The sequence below is a fragment of the Grus americana genome, chromosome 2, assembly GCF_028858705.1.
Source record: "Grus americana isolate bGruAme1 chromosome 2, bGruAme1.mat, whole genome shotgun sequence".
NCBI lineage: Eukaryota > Metazoa > Chordata > Aves > Gruiformes > Gruidae > Grus > Grus americana.
The window spans coordinates 23,208,392-23,222,880 of record NC_072853.1 but is presented as its reverse complement, the minus strand read 5'-3'; the positions used below and the strand labels follow the sequence as shown (position 1 = coordinate 23,222,880).

The following is a 14,489-nucleotide window of genomic DNA, read 5'->3' as shown; positions in this document are numbered from 1 at the left end:
ACAGGCAAGCTCCTTCTGACTGCAGACTTAGGTTAGCCTGAATAAAATCTCAGAAATTTCCTACCCTATTAGAAATACAAGGCATGGACAGACATCTTCCAGTAGACCTAACTGAATTATTTAAGAGTTTGTTTCCCTTAACTGTTTTTACTGCCCTGAGTTTATTACAGTCGTGTAATAAATATACTGACTGTATTACTACAGTTGTGTTTCATATGCTATACCAGTACAACTCCTGTTTTCCACTTCACTGTAGTGAAGCTTAAGTTGGGTAACACTGAAGCCATGGTTTAGGTAGAGCTGTTAAACTTTCCACTGAAGGTAAGGATGAGCAGATGTTGGTTTTGTCCACAAAATCTGCTTTGTGTACAGTTACTTCCAGAGCAGTGCTGTAGGTGATAATATCCTACACCCCCACAGTTAGACACCCTGGAGAGTATTTGCTATTCCTTCAGTCTCATGAGTTCTGTCATGTAAGTTGATTGGAAGCTCCAGGGGTTTGACTAACTTATGTAACTGAAACTTGCAAATGTTTTGATGTTCACCCATCAGTTTGTGAGACAACAAAGCAACAAGGTACAGAAGTGAGCTCAGTTGTTCTTGGTTGCACTATTTGTAAGACTCACTTGAGCTTTATTGAAACAACTTCCCATGAACCTGCATTTGCAAAGTTTCTCTGTTGGCTAGGGTGGCTTGCTTGAACCAAGGGAAGCATACAAGATTACAGGATGGAAACTGATATCATCCTGGAATAAATATGAATGTATTCTTCTTTCAATTAAATATTCAATTAATTACGTGAGGTCAGCACTGACCACAGTCTGGCATCGATTGACTCAAGGCCTTGACCAAATTCACATTATCAGGGCTCCATCAAGCAGAAGGGGACAGCCACAAGGGCTACATAAAAGCCAGTCATTTCCTGCAATTTCACCTGGGTTTCCTAGCTGGAAGCCTGGAGAGTTGCCTGCAAGGAGGTATTGGTTTGCTTTGATTATTCCTGTCCTTTGCTGTGGTAAGTTGTTTTAATATCATCCAGGACTTGCAGCCATTTCAAGGGGAAAATATGAAAGAAGAAAAAATGTTTTTCAACTGATGGCAAAACTATGTTAAATAATTAAATCCAGGAGAGGCATGGAACCAGAGAAGCTGGAGGATGCTCTCTTCACATCCCTTTCCTGTTCAATGTTTCTTGCAACTTGGACTATGCTGGCTGGAGGCCAAGCCTCCTCCAGCATGGCCTTTGCACTGGTGAACTTCCTGCCATCGGGAACCCTGCATCTGGGATTGTGTTGATGCAGAGCAACTCAGCTGAATCTGCCCATTTGACAATACTCTTTGCCATAGGAGTCACCAGGTATTAAAATATTCTGCAGTTTTTTCCCAGGCTTAGCCATACTAGAAGCTTTTTTTCTCCCAGATTTATTTGGTACAGCAGAATCAGTAGCTTCTAGAGAGCAGGTATAGATGGGGCACTGGTGTAATGTTTGAGAGACAGCAGGTCTGATATGTGCAAATATGCATTAAAAGCAATGTAATCTCAAGATGGCTTATTATCAGAGCAGTGCAGGTAAGTAGCACTCAGTGAGGGGTCCAAGCCCAGCTGAAGAACTGAAGTGACAGTGTGTGGCCTCACCTCTGCCTGATGGACCTAATTGTAATACTGTCCAGCGGCAGCAAAGAGTATTAAAGGGCAGCCTTCAAGAGAACAGGTCTGAAGGGGATTGCAAACCATTGGTAAAACAAGGTTCATATTCTCACACAGGTAGCTATGTCTTTGTGAATTATTCTTTCATCTCCTTGACCTCTAAGGGAGGTACAAGTGCCCAACACAGAAATGTGAAGTAAGTTAATCTGTACCAAGTGTGCAGCACAGCTAGTTACTTGGCTAGGCTTGTGGCCTTTTCCTGTTTTGAGTTCTCAGTAAGAGTTTTCAAATCACTTTCCCTTTCAGATTTCATAGGGAGTTTCCCATTAATTATAAATCCAGAAGCTGTGGTACAGATCAGGAAGATTTCCAGTCCTGTAGTTCTCAGCTTGGAGAAAGTAATATTTTTGTCTAGCTTTTGTCTCTCAGGAAAGTTGTGTTAAACTACTCTGAAACATTTTGGATTCATAACAATCAGAGTTTTGTGAACCATCCCTGTGGAGGACAGCATTCACTTGGTCACCTAGGGAATTTGTGCCTGGGCAATTAGTGAAAACTCCAAACATGGGAAAGGAAAGCCAGGTCACAGCTACCAGCCCTACTTCCCTTGACTGCGATGTGCGACATCTCCATCCAGAGGCCACTTTACAAAGACTATAGTTGCTGCTCACATTGTCAGTCAGAGCATCGGTAATGCCCGAGCTCAGACCTTCGTAGTGGCCCGACTCTTGCTGTCCCATCATGTCCTTAGTTTCATTTTTGCCATGTGTCTGTTGCTTGTCTTCTGCCTCAGCAGATTTGCCAATGGAGAGCCAAGCTGTTAACACTTTTTTAAAAGAGGTATCTAATGTTATTCTTCTGCATTCACACTGAAATACTCAGTTCAGAGGCCTGGCTTCCAAAAATCTCCCAGGTGCAATACCTCCCTTGCCTTCAGCAAAGGCTGGTTGCCACTCTGCAATTTTATGAATCAGGGTTATTTCTTCAGTAACTAAAGATTAATTTATCACCCCCATCTTTTGCAATTCTTTTTAACATCTAAAGAGCATTAGGGACTACAGTGGGTTTCAGTGCTGCTAGAAGATTAAGAACTGAGGCCAGGTAGTGTAGAAGTCAGACAAATTTGAATTTATCTTTTAACTTTCAGTCAAAAAAAAGCCTGGTACAAGATACTCCTCCTGCCAAGAGAAGATAAATATTGCAAGCTGTACTATTAAAGTGAGCCCGTCTAGATGTCATGAACGTGGTGACAGTAGGATGAGAGGGCATAGGTACGAGTTGTGTCACATCGTTGCAGTCATGGCTTGGCATCCAGTGGCAATGCTGCTGATCCCAACGGAGCCTCTCCAGCCCCTTTCCCTCTGCCCTGGCTGTGCCTCCTGCTGTGGGCCAGCCACTCTGCTCTCTGCGGTTATGCCAGCACCAAGGCTTGTGAGGCTGCATTGCACGCTGAAGCAGGGACCCAATCTGTCTGAAGGACAACTCAGAAAAAAGGGTTGTTTTTTCACTCACTTCTGCTGTTTGAGAGAGTTCATCATCCAGGAAAATTCGTTAAGACGGGCCAGAGTAACAAAGCATGAGGGCAGGGATGGGACAGGGGCTTCTTAAGGCATCACTGTCACCACAAGTCATTTATGGAAAAGTGCCCTACTGAATCAAAGCCAGGATTTTCACACCTGTCAGGGGAAAGAAAAAACCAACACCCCCCCATATGTTTACTAATCCTGGCTCTCTGTGTGTATAATAGTGATTCAAGTTCCCCATTATCCTCGTCATGGATCCTTCATTCAGCATAACACAGAGAAATTTAAAGCTCAGCACTTGGTGTATAATGTCCCCAACTTTAACCTCGAACTGAGTGATTTTTTTGCTCCTTTCAGATAACATTTGTAATTATTAAGTCTGGCAGAGGTCCAGATGTTTGAAAAGCCAGGAGTTACAGGACAGCCTTCTAGTCACAAGAAAAGAATTACTAAATTAATAAAAATGTTAGTACAGGTAAAATTAGCACTTTGAGCGAGTACTTGCTCATGCAAGTAAACATATCAGACCCAATAAAATTTAACTACTGATGTGGATTTTTTTTGTTCTTTTATATTCTGACAGTTATTTAGGTTGTGACCCAAAGTTATCTCAGTTTCTAAGTCCTTTAAAAACACAGTCTCAGGCAGGTCCCAAAGAATTACCAAAACGTAGGTGAAAAGGATGTGGCTCTGCATGCCTGTGGTAGCAGTTTTGTGGCTTATACTTCTGAATTAAAGGTGCAAAAACCCACCGTTGTCCTGCACGTCTAGTTTGTAGACCAAGACAGGGGACTGATCTGCCCAAGTTTTAAATCTTTTTTTCAATCATCTCAAAACCTGGAGGAATAAGCTACAATTCTCTGCAAATGGGCCTGAGTCTACCCTGCTGTGGTCTTGCCCTGAGAATTAGCTTCCAAACAATTGCTTCTATATCAAAAATACCATCATCTCTGTTGGTTCATCTGGAAGTCATCTGTTGAGTTACCTGGTGAAGATATCTTTTGGACCACAAGGATGAGCAGTTTCAAAAGGTATCTTTTTCTGTCTACCAAAAAAAAAAATGATAGTTACCAATGTAGTTTGTCACACAGACATAAAATGCCTAACAGTGCATGTGTATTTGTATTTAACCTGCTACTTTATCAGTCATGCGAGATTACGCCTCAAGGACTTCTCTAGTGTTTATGTTTATTTGCTTTGTAGCTGTCTGCTTTGCTTTCTCCATGGAACAGCAGTTTCTTCCTTTTACCTGTACAAGGTGCAGGGGAGGAAAAGAGCTAGAGAGAGCAGGGTACTGTGCCTGTGAACCACTAAGACCCGGCAGGACGTCGGAGGGAGGAAGCAGAGATTTTCAGGAGTGCAAATGGCATTTTAGTACCTGAGCAGGGGTGGGCATGCAAGTAAATGCCTGCCTGGCAGCTGTGCTTTTGGATGTCTCCTCTGTAAAGTCTCAAGTGACTTTGGACTCATTCTTTCCAGTATTTATTTTCAGACTAGCCAGGCCCATTTGCAGTCCACATGGTAACGTTGGAGAGAACTATTTCTTTTCCTTTTTGATTTTGCTTTCAAAGGCTCGGTTAAAGGCAAACCAGACTTGCCTTTTCTGAATGTCCTTTCCCAGCCTTTTGGATGAAGCCTGGAGAGGTGCAAGCTGAAACAACAGGTTTAGGAAAACCTATCTTGTGTGTTTTGTCCTGTGATCCAGGGACAGGGCCCTAGTGCTTTTTAGGTTCACTTATTTCAGTAAATGGAGGTTTAAATTTTTGAAGATATATGTTCCTCACATTGAATTTGCTGAATTTTATTTGTGTGTTTTCAAAGCAACTACAATGTGTCTTCCATGTTTAGATCACTGATGATATGAAAGTACATTTTTGTAAGTGCAAACCGTCTTCAGCACTTCAGGTTATCTGTCATGGATTAATATTTGTTTTTCTACTCAGTGTGAGGTGTTTAATCTGTTCAATTGACTGAACCTGCTCCAAGTTTGACTTTTTTTTCTGTTTCAGTGCTTTTGTATGTGAGGAAGGAGACAGATGAGGTGTTTGATGCTTTGATGCTGAAATCACCCACAGTAAAGGGGCTAATGGAAGCGGTAAGTATCTGATGTCCTCATGTTGTTTTTCTGTCTAGGCAAGAAAATCTTGAGGCTTTCAATGTATTATTAAGATAAAACATAACATAAAGATGAAGTTATGCTCAAATACATTTGAAGCATTTCATAAAGACTTTCTGGAGCATGCCTCTGAAATGCTAGCATGTTCCAAATTCAGTGCTGTCAGCAGGTTGCTGGGATTAAATAATGTCACAGAGCTGATTTACTGGAGACATGAGCCTTGAGGAGTGGCAGTACTTAACCAGTGTCAGGGAACAGGCTCCACTTTCTGAAATGCTTCTTTCTGAACTAGTGATTCTTTTCCTGTAATGCCCGTTGGTATGTTTACAGCCATCTTTTAAAGAAGAGTCCCAAGGATCCACTGTTTCCATGTGAATTTCATACGGCTTTGTACAATTGCTGTTCCAGCATGTGAGAGGCAGTTGCTGAGCCAATGCAGCTAGTCATTCGTACCTCCTGTCTCAAATTCCTTCTCTAGCCCTCACTCCCAGAGTGACCTACCTATCAGCCTTCCTCTTTGCTGTTTCTTTGACTTGAGTTTTTGCTTGTTACCCATGAGCTGTGATCATGAGTGGCTATTTCCATGTTTAATCCAGTTTATATGAGCTGATGGCTAGTAGATGTGTGAAATTTGGTAAGAGAAGAGTTAAGAAGCAACCACTGCTTCGGTGGGGAGACTAATGTGGGATTGACATGTGGGACACTGAGTTGATTTCTAGCCTTGGTTACATGGAGGAGAGAAGATGGGAATGGATGAAAGTGTCCCTAGAGAGCTCAGCTGAGTGCTAGATGTGTGTTTATTCATACTCTTATAAAACTGTCAGTGTCTTGGTACATATACTGGACACTTCACATGCAGTGAAGATTGAGTTATTTGGTCAATATTGGGCCAGTAGCAGAAGGCAAAAAGAGATTTGTGGGTTGGTGAAGTTGTTTAAAGTACCTATTCAGGTCAGGGCATCTCTGAGGAAAGTCAGCTGCATTCTAAGGATGTCCTAACTGCTTTTGCCAATACTGCTTGTTAGCTGTGACTGCAGCGCAGTTGTTAGGCAGAACACATATGTATAATAAAAGTCAGACTTCACTTGAAGAGGCTGCAGTCTGATTCATGATAAGCTGTAACACGATTTCGTCTTGTCTTTGTATGGAAGTTAAAAGTATGTTATAATCCTGCTATAACCCTTCAGACTAACATGAATATTTTATCTCCGGTAGTCTGTGCCTCTCCATGCCTATTCTCCAGCCACTGTGTAACATAAAAACAAAGCTGGTGCAGAAGCAGGAAAGGTTTCTGCATACCTCTGTCAGCACAGCTGCTGACTCAGTGGCATGTTTTCGGCACCAGAGAAATCTGATCTGTTGTAAAATATCCCAGTTCACTGGAAAACTAATTCTCTTTGATAGGATATTGTGGATAAATCAGTGCCAAAAAGCTGTCAAACTGCATATTCTTAAATACTCTCTCTAGAGTCGTTTCAGCAAATCATGTAATTTTGTAATTGTGCACATCCTAAATGCTCAGTTCTAAACTCAATATTAAAAACTGAGGATCTGAATACTATAGAGCCCTAGATCTGAAAGACAGCACCAATGATCCTGAATCATACCCTCCTTTTCTGTTTCTGGATTTTACTTCTTTTTTCTTGTTAATCACTATTCCTGGTCTGTGACTTTCTCCTAATTTTCCGTGACTAATGATATTGTTTTCTCAGATACTATGTTTAGTTTATTCTCTTGTATACCCCCATTCCAAATGAACAATTAGATTCCTTCTCAGATTTATTTCTTCTGGCAAATATCTAGAGGTCTCAGATACAGTACATCTCAGGAAGTGATGCAAAATCAGGTTAACTCTGTGGATCTCAGTAGGTACCTCAGTCTTACATTGTGCATAATCACATATTTATTCAAATTACAGAAGGTGATCTAAATCGGGAAATTCAGGCACCTCCAAAAGTCTTTCTAAAATTAAAAGCTAACTGCTGAGCTCCATAGAGCTTGCTTAGACCAAAGTTTATTAGACACCTGTCTATGTATGTGTCCAACAAACGTAGGGCAACAGACTGGACCATTCCATAGCAATATGTTGGCAAAGATGTTTTCCTACATGCCTCGACCAGCCCAGATGTTGCCCTTTCGGTCTTCCTGACTCCAGCAGAGAAAGCATTCCTGGTGGCTTGTGCAATCAGGTATGTGCTACAGACAAACTTGCCATGCCAGGGGACTGCAGCTCAAAGGGACACCCAGAGTGTTACTTCAGGCTGTCCCGCTGCTTCAGGCATCCTAAGGGAAGGAAAGAATTCTCTGCTTAGAAGACTTAAAAATGGACAATGGAGATGATAAAGGAAAATGGTCCTCCAAATAAAGACATCTTTTCAAAATTTATTGTAGCCTGCTTGAGGTCAGGTGAGAAATGCTGTTGTTTTATATGGAAGTTGGCAGTAGTTGGCAACGAACGTGTTTCAGAAGAGGGTGTGAAGTGAGATGCCCTAGCAGATGCTAGCTCCCTGCTTTCTCAGGTTCTGCAGCAGGACTTAGCATATTTGCACTGGAGACTTGTTTTCTGGGCCTGTGAGGGGGAGGCTCTCCCATACCCCCACTTTGAGCCTTGCTTCCACAGCTTGCTGTTCAGTATAATTGGTTGAATCCTTAGGGGTTGCTGAGAAATGTGCTTATTCAGTCAGTTGGAAATCTTTTGCAAAGCTCACTAATCCCTGTGTGTTATATAAATCCTACACCTGTCATAGGCAGTGTGACAGGCAAGGCTTTCTCAGCCCTACCTCTCATAGCTTATGTAGGAAGCAGTGTCGCAGAGTCCCAAACCACTTTGAGCAACATTTGGAATGTGTGAGTGTTAGGTATCCCAAATATCCTCGGGAAGTTCTATGCTGGAATGTGCAGAATGCTGTATATTAGCTGCTATTAAACCTCCTTGGCACAGGAATGTTTCTCCCTACTTGTTTATTTGCATGGAGTCAGTGAAAAGTGTCTTCAGGTACTGATCTTTAAAATATCACTAGGCTTCAGAGTTAACAACCCAGAGAGGAAGATATATAATTTTCTCATGTATTCTCATAGTTGTGACGTTTTTTGCAGTTTCAAGTTGCAGTTTTTCTCCGATGCTTGTTAGAAAGGATTTTTTCAACAATCTGATGAAATGGAGCCATTTTTACTATTGCTTTACATGAAAGCTTAAATTTAGGGGTACAACAAAATCAGAGATACAAAAGGTTCAGCACCAGATTGCTTATCTGCTGTCGTTCTATTCATGGTGAGCAAAGCTAGAGGGTAAAAAAGAATAAAAGGAGAACATGAAAATTTCTCTGACAACTTCTCTGACATGGTCAAAATTTGCCCTCACGGTGTGGCACCTGGGTACCCCAGAGGAGCCACCAGCCTCAGGTCAGGCAGCTGCCCTCTGTGGGCAGCACAGGATGAGGCATCGAAGGAAGGGAGACTTGGAAGGATGGTGGTAGACAGGGGTAGAGTGTGAGTGAGGGGCAAGGCGTGGGTACCTACACAAGTGCTTCTGGCTAGAGGTAGATGATTCCTTCTACTGGGGATCCTGCCCATGGGTCCTCCTGTGGATTTACGTGTGTAGGCTGGGTCAGGCGTTCACGAAGGCTAGGTGGGGCAGCCTGTCCTTTCTGTGATGGAGAGTAGCTGGAATGGGTTAGGACATCCCCCACGGGGATATGGCAAACCCTGGGTTCGAATCACCCTTGTTCTGCTCTGTTTGGAGCAACGACTTGAACTTGCTACAGGTAAAGCTGAGTATGTTATGGAACTTCTTTGTAGGATGCATTTCTACCCTGTGCATGTGGTTACGTAGCTTTTCCATAGGCTACACAGAGCCTTTTGCATAGGGTACATGGAGCTCAGAGTGAAAAAGATTGGGTTTATAGTTCAATAGTGAGGATGCTTGTGTGACACATAAAACAAGTGGGGTGAAACCCCTCTTCTCTTAATGTACAAAGTGGACCACTCCCCACAGCAGGGAGAGTGTCACTGTACAGCATAGGAGCTTGTCCTGCCTAAACGGTGAATTAGGCCTCTCCTAAGGCAAGTGAGAACATGGAACCAGGACTACCATCAGTATCTCCAGCACCATATCCAAAGGGCAGTGAAACATGCTGGTGCGAGTAAAACCAAAGTAGCAAATACAACCCACAGTTTAGTTTATATTGTGTTCTCTGCTAGGTGCAAAACTTCGGGAGTGGATGGATCTAGTGTACCTTATCAGTTACTCCTTATTTACATCCTCCTCTTTCTGTTAGTCACAGACATACACTGTGGTCAGAAGAAACTGTTTGCAGTATAAAAGAAGCGTTATCAGTTCTTCAAAATCTTGGAGTTACGCTATACTTTTTAAGTACAAAATTGTATCTTTGATAAGATGACAATTATACAAGTATAGGTAGGCAAGTATAGGCTAATTAATTCTCTCTCTTAGGGAATCCTGGCTCTCTGGCCAGGAGCCGTGCTTGGGGTTCAGCCTGTGGCTGTTTGAATCTGTTCTTAGTGCTGAGTTTATCCATTGCTTTCTTTCCATTTTCTGTTTAATGATAATTGCTTTAATTTACTTCTCAAAAATATCACTTTTTCTCAATGGAACTCTGAATGCAAACACAAAGAAAGGATTTTTACAGTGACTGATGTTTGGCAGTCTTTAAATGGATTTTTAATTGTGCATTTCAGTTCTCTAATTCAGAAGATAAATAGTCAGCTATTTAGCTGCAACTTCATTTCACCTGGGAAGAGCAGGAAACTTACTTTGGTTGGCAGTAGAGTACCACAGAACATTAATCACTGACAAAAAGTCATTTTTCCATAATTATTTTGCCTTTTGGGACAATCCTCTTCTAAAGTATGAGCTGTGTGACCTGTTCCCTCAAAGAAGAGTCGTAATTTGGAAAGGAAACCTGGCTCAGGCAGAGGGCTCCGGGACACCATCTCCACGAGCACACCACAGGCTCACTGCAGAACGGACGCCCAAAAAAGTTGCTAACACACTGCTGCAAAGCAATGCCAAAGCATCCCAGTGAAGTGCTTGTTAGTGTTGGGAATTTGTCAGCTAAATAGTTCTTCCTTCAAAAGTTTTTCTGTATTTTCTGCTTTATCATTTCAGTAGCTGGCAAGAGGTTTATTTTAGAAGTCCTTTACCTTGTTAACACACTTCTCTGTGGCATCTCATCTTGTTATCTGTACACGCAGATGATGTTTTGTGAGCCAAGTAGTTTTCTCATTTTGCCACCCTAGTAACTAGACTGAGTCACCTCCCCAATAATACAGAAGCTTCCTAATCCTACGTGTAGCATGTTTGTAGCCCCCCGCAATAAAACGTACCTTGAAGATACTTTTCAAACAAAAGTAGTACCATGGAGGGTCCTGTTAGCTTAACAGACCTTGAAATGCCATTGACAAATAGAAATATGCACGGTTTTTTCGGTTGATCCATCAATCCATCAGCTCCTGTTGTGTTGCCACTCATCTGCCTTCTGCTTGGTGGAAGAAGCCTTTGCTTCCTTGTGCCCAGAAAATCAAAATAAGAAGCATCAGAAAAGCAGCTGATCGTATTGAAATTCCCTGATAAAATCTGAAACTGGGAAGAGTGTTGACTCCTTGAGCAGAGCAGTAGGAGCAGCTGAAGCAGTTTTGATGACTCACACCCTATGAAAACTATAGTTTTCAAGTTTCTGGATGGAAACAATTGTGGTGTTTTGATCAAGATGTTTAGGATTATTCCTCCCTGATTCATCCTTAAATGAAGCCATGGTATGGTTGTGAGTGACTTTTCTGGATAGCTATCCTGTCAAAGTTTGCAGAGACAGTGTTTTAATGCCTTATGTAAAGTGAGAGGTGATAATTTAATATTTCTTGTTAGTCTTTTTAAATTATATTTATTTTATTTTTGATTTCAGATCTCTGAGAAGTATGGGCTGCCAGCTGAAAAGATTGCAAAACTTTATAAAAAGAGCAAAAAGGGGTAAGTAAACTAGCTATGAGCTGTTGCAGGATCCTTTAGGAGTACTCAGAGATCCCAACCAAGCTTGGGCAGTATAAATACTTTTAGGAGACATGCCCATACGCTTGAAATCTTAATGTCTATGGAGACAGCAAGGGGTGGCGGAAGAGGAAACACGAATCTCCAGTCTGTGTCTGACCAGTATTTATAGGCTTACTGTGAAGAAACAGAATTTGTGTTTGGAAAAGGTATTTGGGTAAAGTCTGTTTTCTAGACTATGTGCTTAATAATACTGTGGAGAGCTAGCGTGGGAGAGGTGCAACCTTTGCTGTGAATGCAGTGCGGAGTTTCCCTGCGGTGTTACGAAGAAATAGGGCACTGTCCGAATCTGAAAGGCAGGCAGGCAATGTTTGCTGCAGGGATTTCAACTGAGTAAATTTAGACATGAGCATCACAGCTGTGATTTTAGAATAGCTAGGCTACTACTCCTTGCCATAAATCTAAATCTCTCCACTTAAACTTTTTTTACTTCTAAATACCCACAATATTGTAGTGATATAATTTTAAATCAATCATTTATTTTCAGCTGTAACTCTAGCTTAGGGCATTGTTTTGTCTGGGGATTTCTTTAGCTTTTGAGAAGACAGGTGAAACTTCTCATGTTTTGCTTCTTTCTAACACTGTTTCCAAGCGATGTTTATCGGAAGAAACACACTATGGTAAAGAGTGAGGAAAACACTCATATACATTTCTAGGAGTTGTTGCTGATATTCTTACATCCAAGCTGAGCTCCAGGCCTGTGATCTGTGTGCAAAGCACAAATTACACTGCTTTCCCCCTGTTGCGACTCACACCACAGAGGTGCGGCAGCTCATGCGGCCTGGCTGAGGAGCAGCGTGGAGGTGTACCTGGGGGAGCCAACACCAGGCATGGGAAACACCAGCTAGCTCCAGGGATCTGGAGCGCAGCTCACTTTGTAGACAGCTTAAGTGGGTTAACACCCCAGCACTGGCATGTCTCTTACCTTAACCACTTTGGCAAGGAACAGCCTCTAATCCAAAGACTGTAAGGCACTATGGGGCAGATCTTGGTGATGATTCCCGCTATTGTCCCTGTACTGGCATGTATTGGAGTCTGGTTTTGAATCGTAGTGAAGGGAGCACGTGCGGCAGAGTGCATGGCTTTCCCTTTCAGTGTCCTGGTACATAAAAGTATTGATTTTTGCCTTTGTCACCAGTATCTTGGTAAACATGGATGACAACATTATTGAGCACTACTCCAATGAGGACACGTTCATCCTGCACATGGAGAGCATGGTCGAAGGCTTCAAGATCACACTGACAGAGATCTAGCCTCAGGCAGAGCCTTTTTGTAAGGAACCACAGCATTTCATCCTTCTTGGAAAACAGAAGATTCCCCGGGAACTTGACAGACGTTGATCAGAGAAACTGTTACAAGACTGCTTCGAAAATAACTGTCCATTCTGCATGTGTGCACCCACTGCATATAGACTTGGGTTTGTCAAGCACAAGGCCACTCATGTTAACCTGGTCCCTTATTTATTGTTCCCCACTCTCTAGTGTACAAGCAGTTACCAGCCCCCAGATTTGTAACCAGATGACCCACTGCAAATGTGAAATGCAGCATTTTAATCCATACTTTAGTGTGGATAAGATCATTCTAAAACATGTTAAGGAACCTTGCTGGTCTAGTTTCAGAAATCTGGTGTAAATCACTTTACCAGTAGTTCTCTCCGTCATTGCTAAAATACTGGTGCAGTGCTAAAGATGGGGAAAGTGGCTGACAGAGTTCACTTGCTCATACTGATCTGTATCTCTCTCTAGTGTATAGTCTTGCCAAATACCTCTGGTAGTTCTCAGCATGTAGCAATGAGGACTTGTAAGTAAGGCATTCAGCTACAAATGTCACTTGTAAGTAAATGGTAAAGAAACCATTTTAACCTTGTATATAATGTTTATAATATGCAATAATATATTTTAACTACTGTATGTGGGCATGTTTACTGCCACTATGTTTTTGTATGTATTGGGTTTAGGGTTTAACAGAATCTTTCCTAGAGGATTAGGAGTGTGTACTGAGAAGCTAATAACTGCATCTGCACTCATATGCTCCACCCTTGCTCACCCAGTTTTGTGCTGAAATATTGGAGCAAACCATGCTACAGGGTCTGGAGTGCTCTGGCACAAGGAAACCCACCTTAGGTGCCCAAGTCCCAGCTGTAGATGCCTAAGTGTCCCATCCAGCTGTCACCAAATCCAAGAGGCACCATGTGTCTGCTGTCTGGTGTGTCTAGAGGTACAGAAGGGACTTCTGCCCGTTCTGTTGATGCAGTGGAACCTCTTAAAGTGGGCTTTTCTCAAGCCTCTGGAGGGAAAGGTGCTTTCCGCAGCTTTCCTCTAGACTGTAAGAAACAGGACTTCAAACTCTTCCTCATAAGGCTACTTGCTCTTGTATCTCCATTGAATGATTCTGTTTTGATTCCTAGGACAGTTGTGTGAGGTATAAACCTGGGCTTGATGTAAATATTCAATTGAAACTGGAACAATTTTACCAGTGGAGGCTGAGCATCCCACACCTGAGGTGGGGAGAGAGAGATGTCTCTCACAAGGGCTGCATCTGAACCCAAGTTGAACTACATGGTTATCCCATCAAATTCCACCCCTGTCTCATGAATTCTGTGAAGAGAGAAAGTTGCAGGCTAACATCATACCAGGAAAAGGGTTCAAGGCCTGAATGTCCCTAGCACATCCAAACCCAGCACCTCTCTCCCTCCTTTCCAGCTCTTCTGGCTGTTGTAGAGAGCTCCTCACTCAGCATACAATCCTGTGAGTTTAAGCTGCAAGCATTTTCTTCTTTATGCACTGTACGTGGATCTTGTGTGACAGACAGAAATGTGGGCCCTTTCCTACATGCAGCCTTTAGAGTTTATTTTTGTTCCTTCTGAAATATTTTTTTCTGTTTAGTCACAGAATCTTTCTTTGTTAGGTGGTTAATGACATAAAGAAACACTAACAGGGCTCATTCTGTAGTGTTTGGAGGTGTGTGGAGCTATTTACATTCAAACAAAGTAGCTAGGATAGCTGACCAGTCTGATTTGGTCATGTTTTTTCATTAATTGTCCTGCAAGCTCTTGCATGCTTTCTTAACTTCATTAACAATAGCATCCCATTAAAATCTGTACTTCAAATAGAAATGTTAGGTACTTGTCAAAGTTTC

At 42.2% G+C, this 14,489-nt stretch overlaps 1 protein-coding gene across 4 annotated transcripts in view; it reads left to right on the top strand.

The window, feature by feature from the left end:
* GRHL2 (grainyhead like transcription factor 2) overlaps positions 1-13,332 on the top strand; it is a 66,477-nt gene extending 53,145 nt beyond the window's left edge. For all 4 annotated transcript variants that reach the window (XM_054814984.1, XM_054814986.1, XM_054814985.1 and 1 more), the window contains exons 14-16: positions 5,181-5,266; positions 11,209-11,273; positions 12,490-13,332. In XM_054814984.1, the coding sequence (XP_054670959.1) occupies positions 5,181-5,266; positions 11,209-11,273; positions 12,490-12,604 (266 nt within the window). In that variant the 3' untranslated portion in view covers positions 12,605-13,332. The remainder of the gene's footprint in view (positions 1-5,180; positions 5,267-11,208; positions 11,274-12,489) is intronic.
* Positions 13,333-14,489: the final 1,157 nt, after the last annotated feature.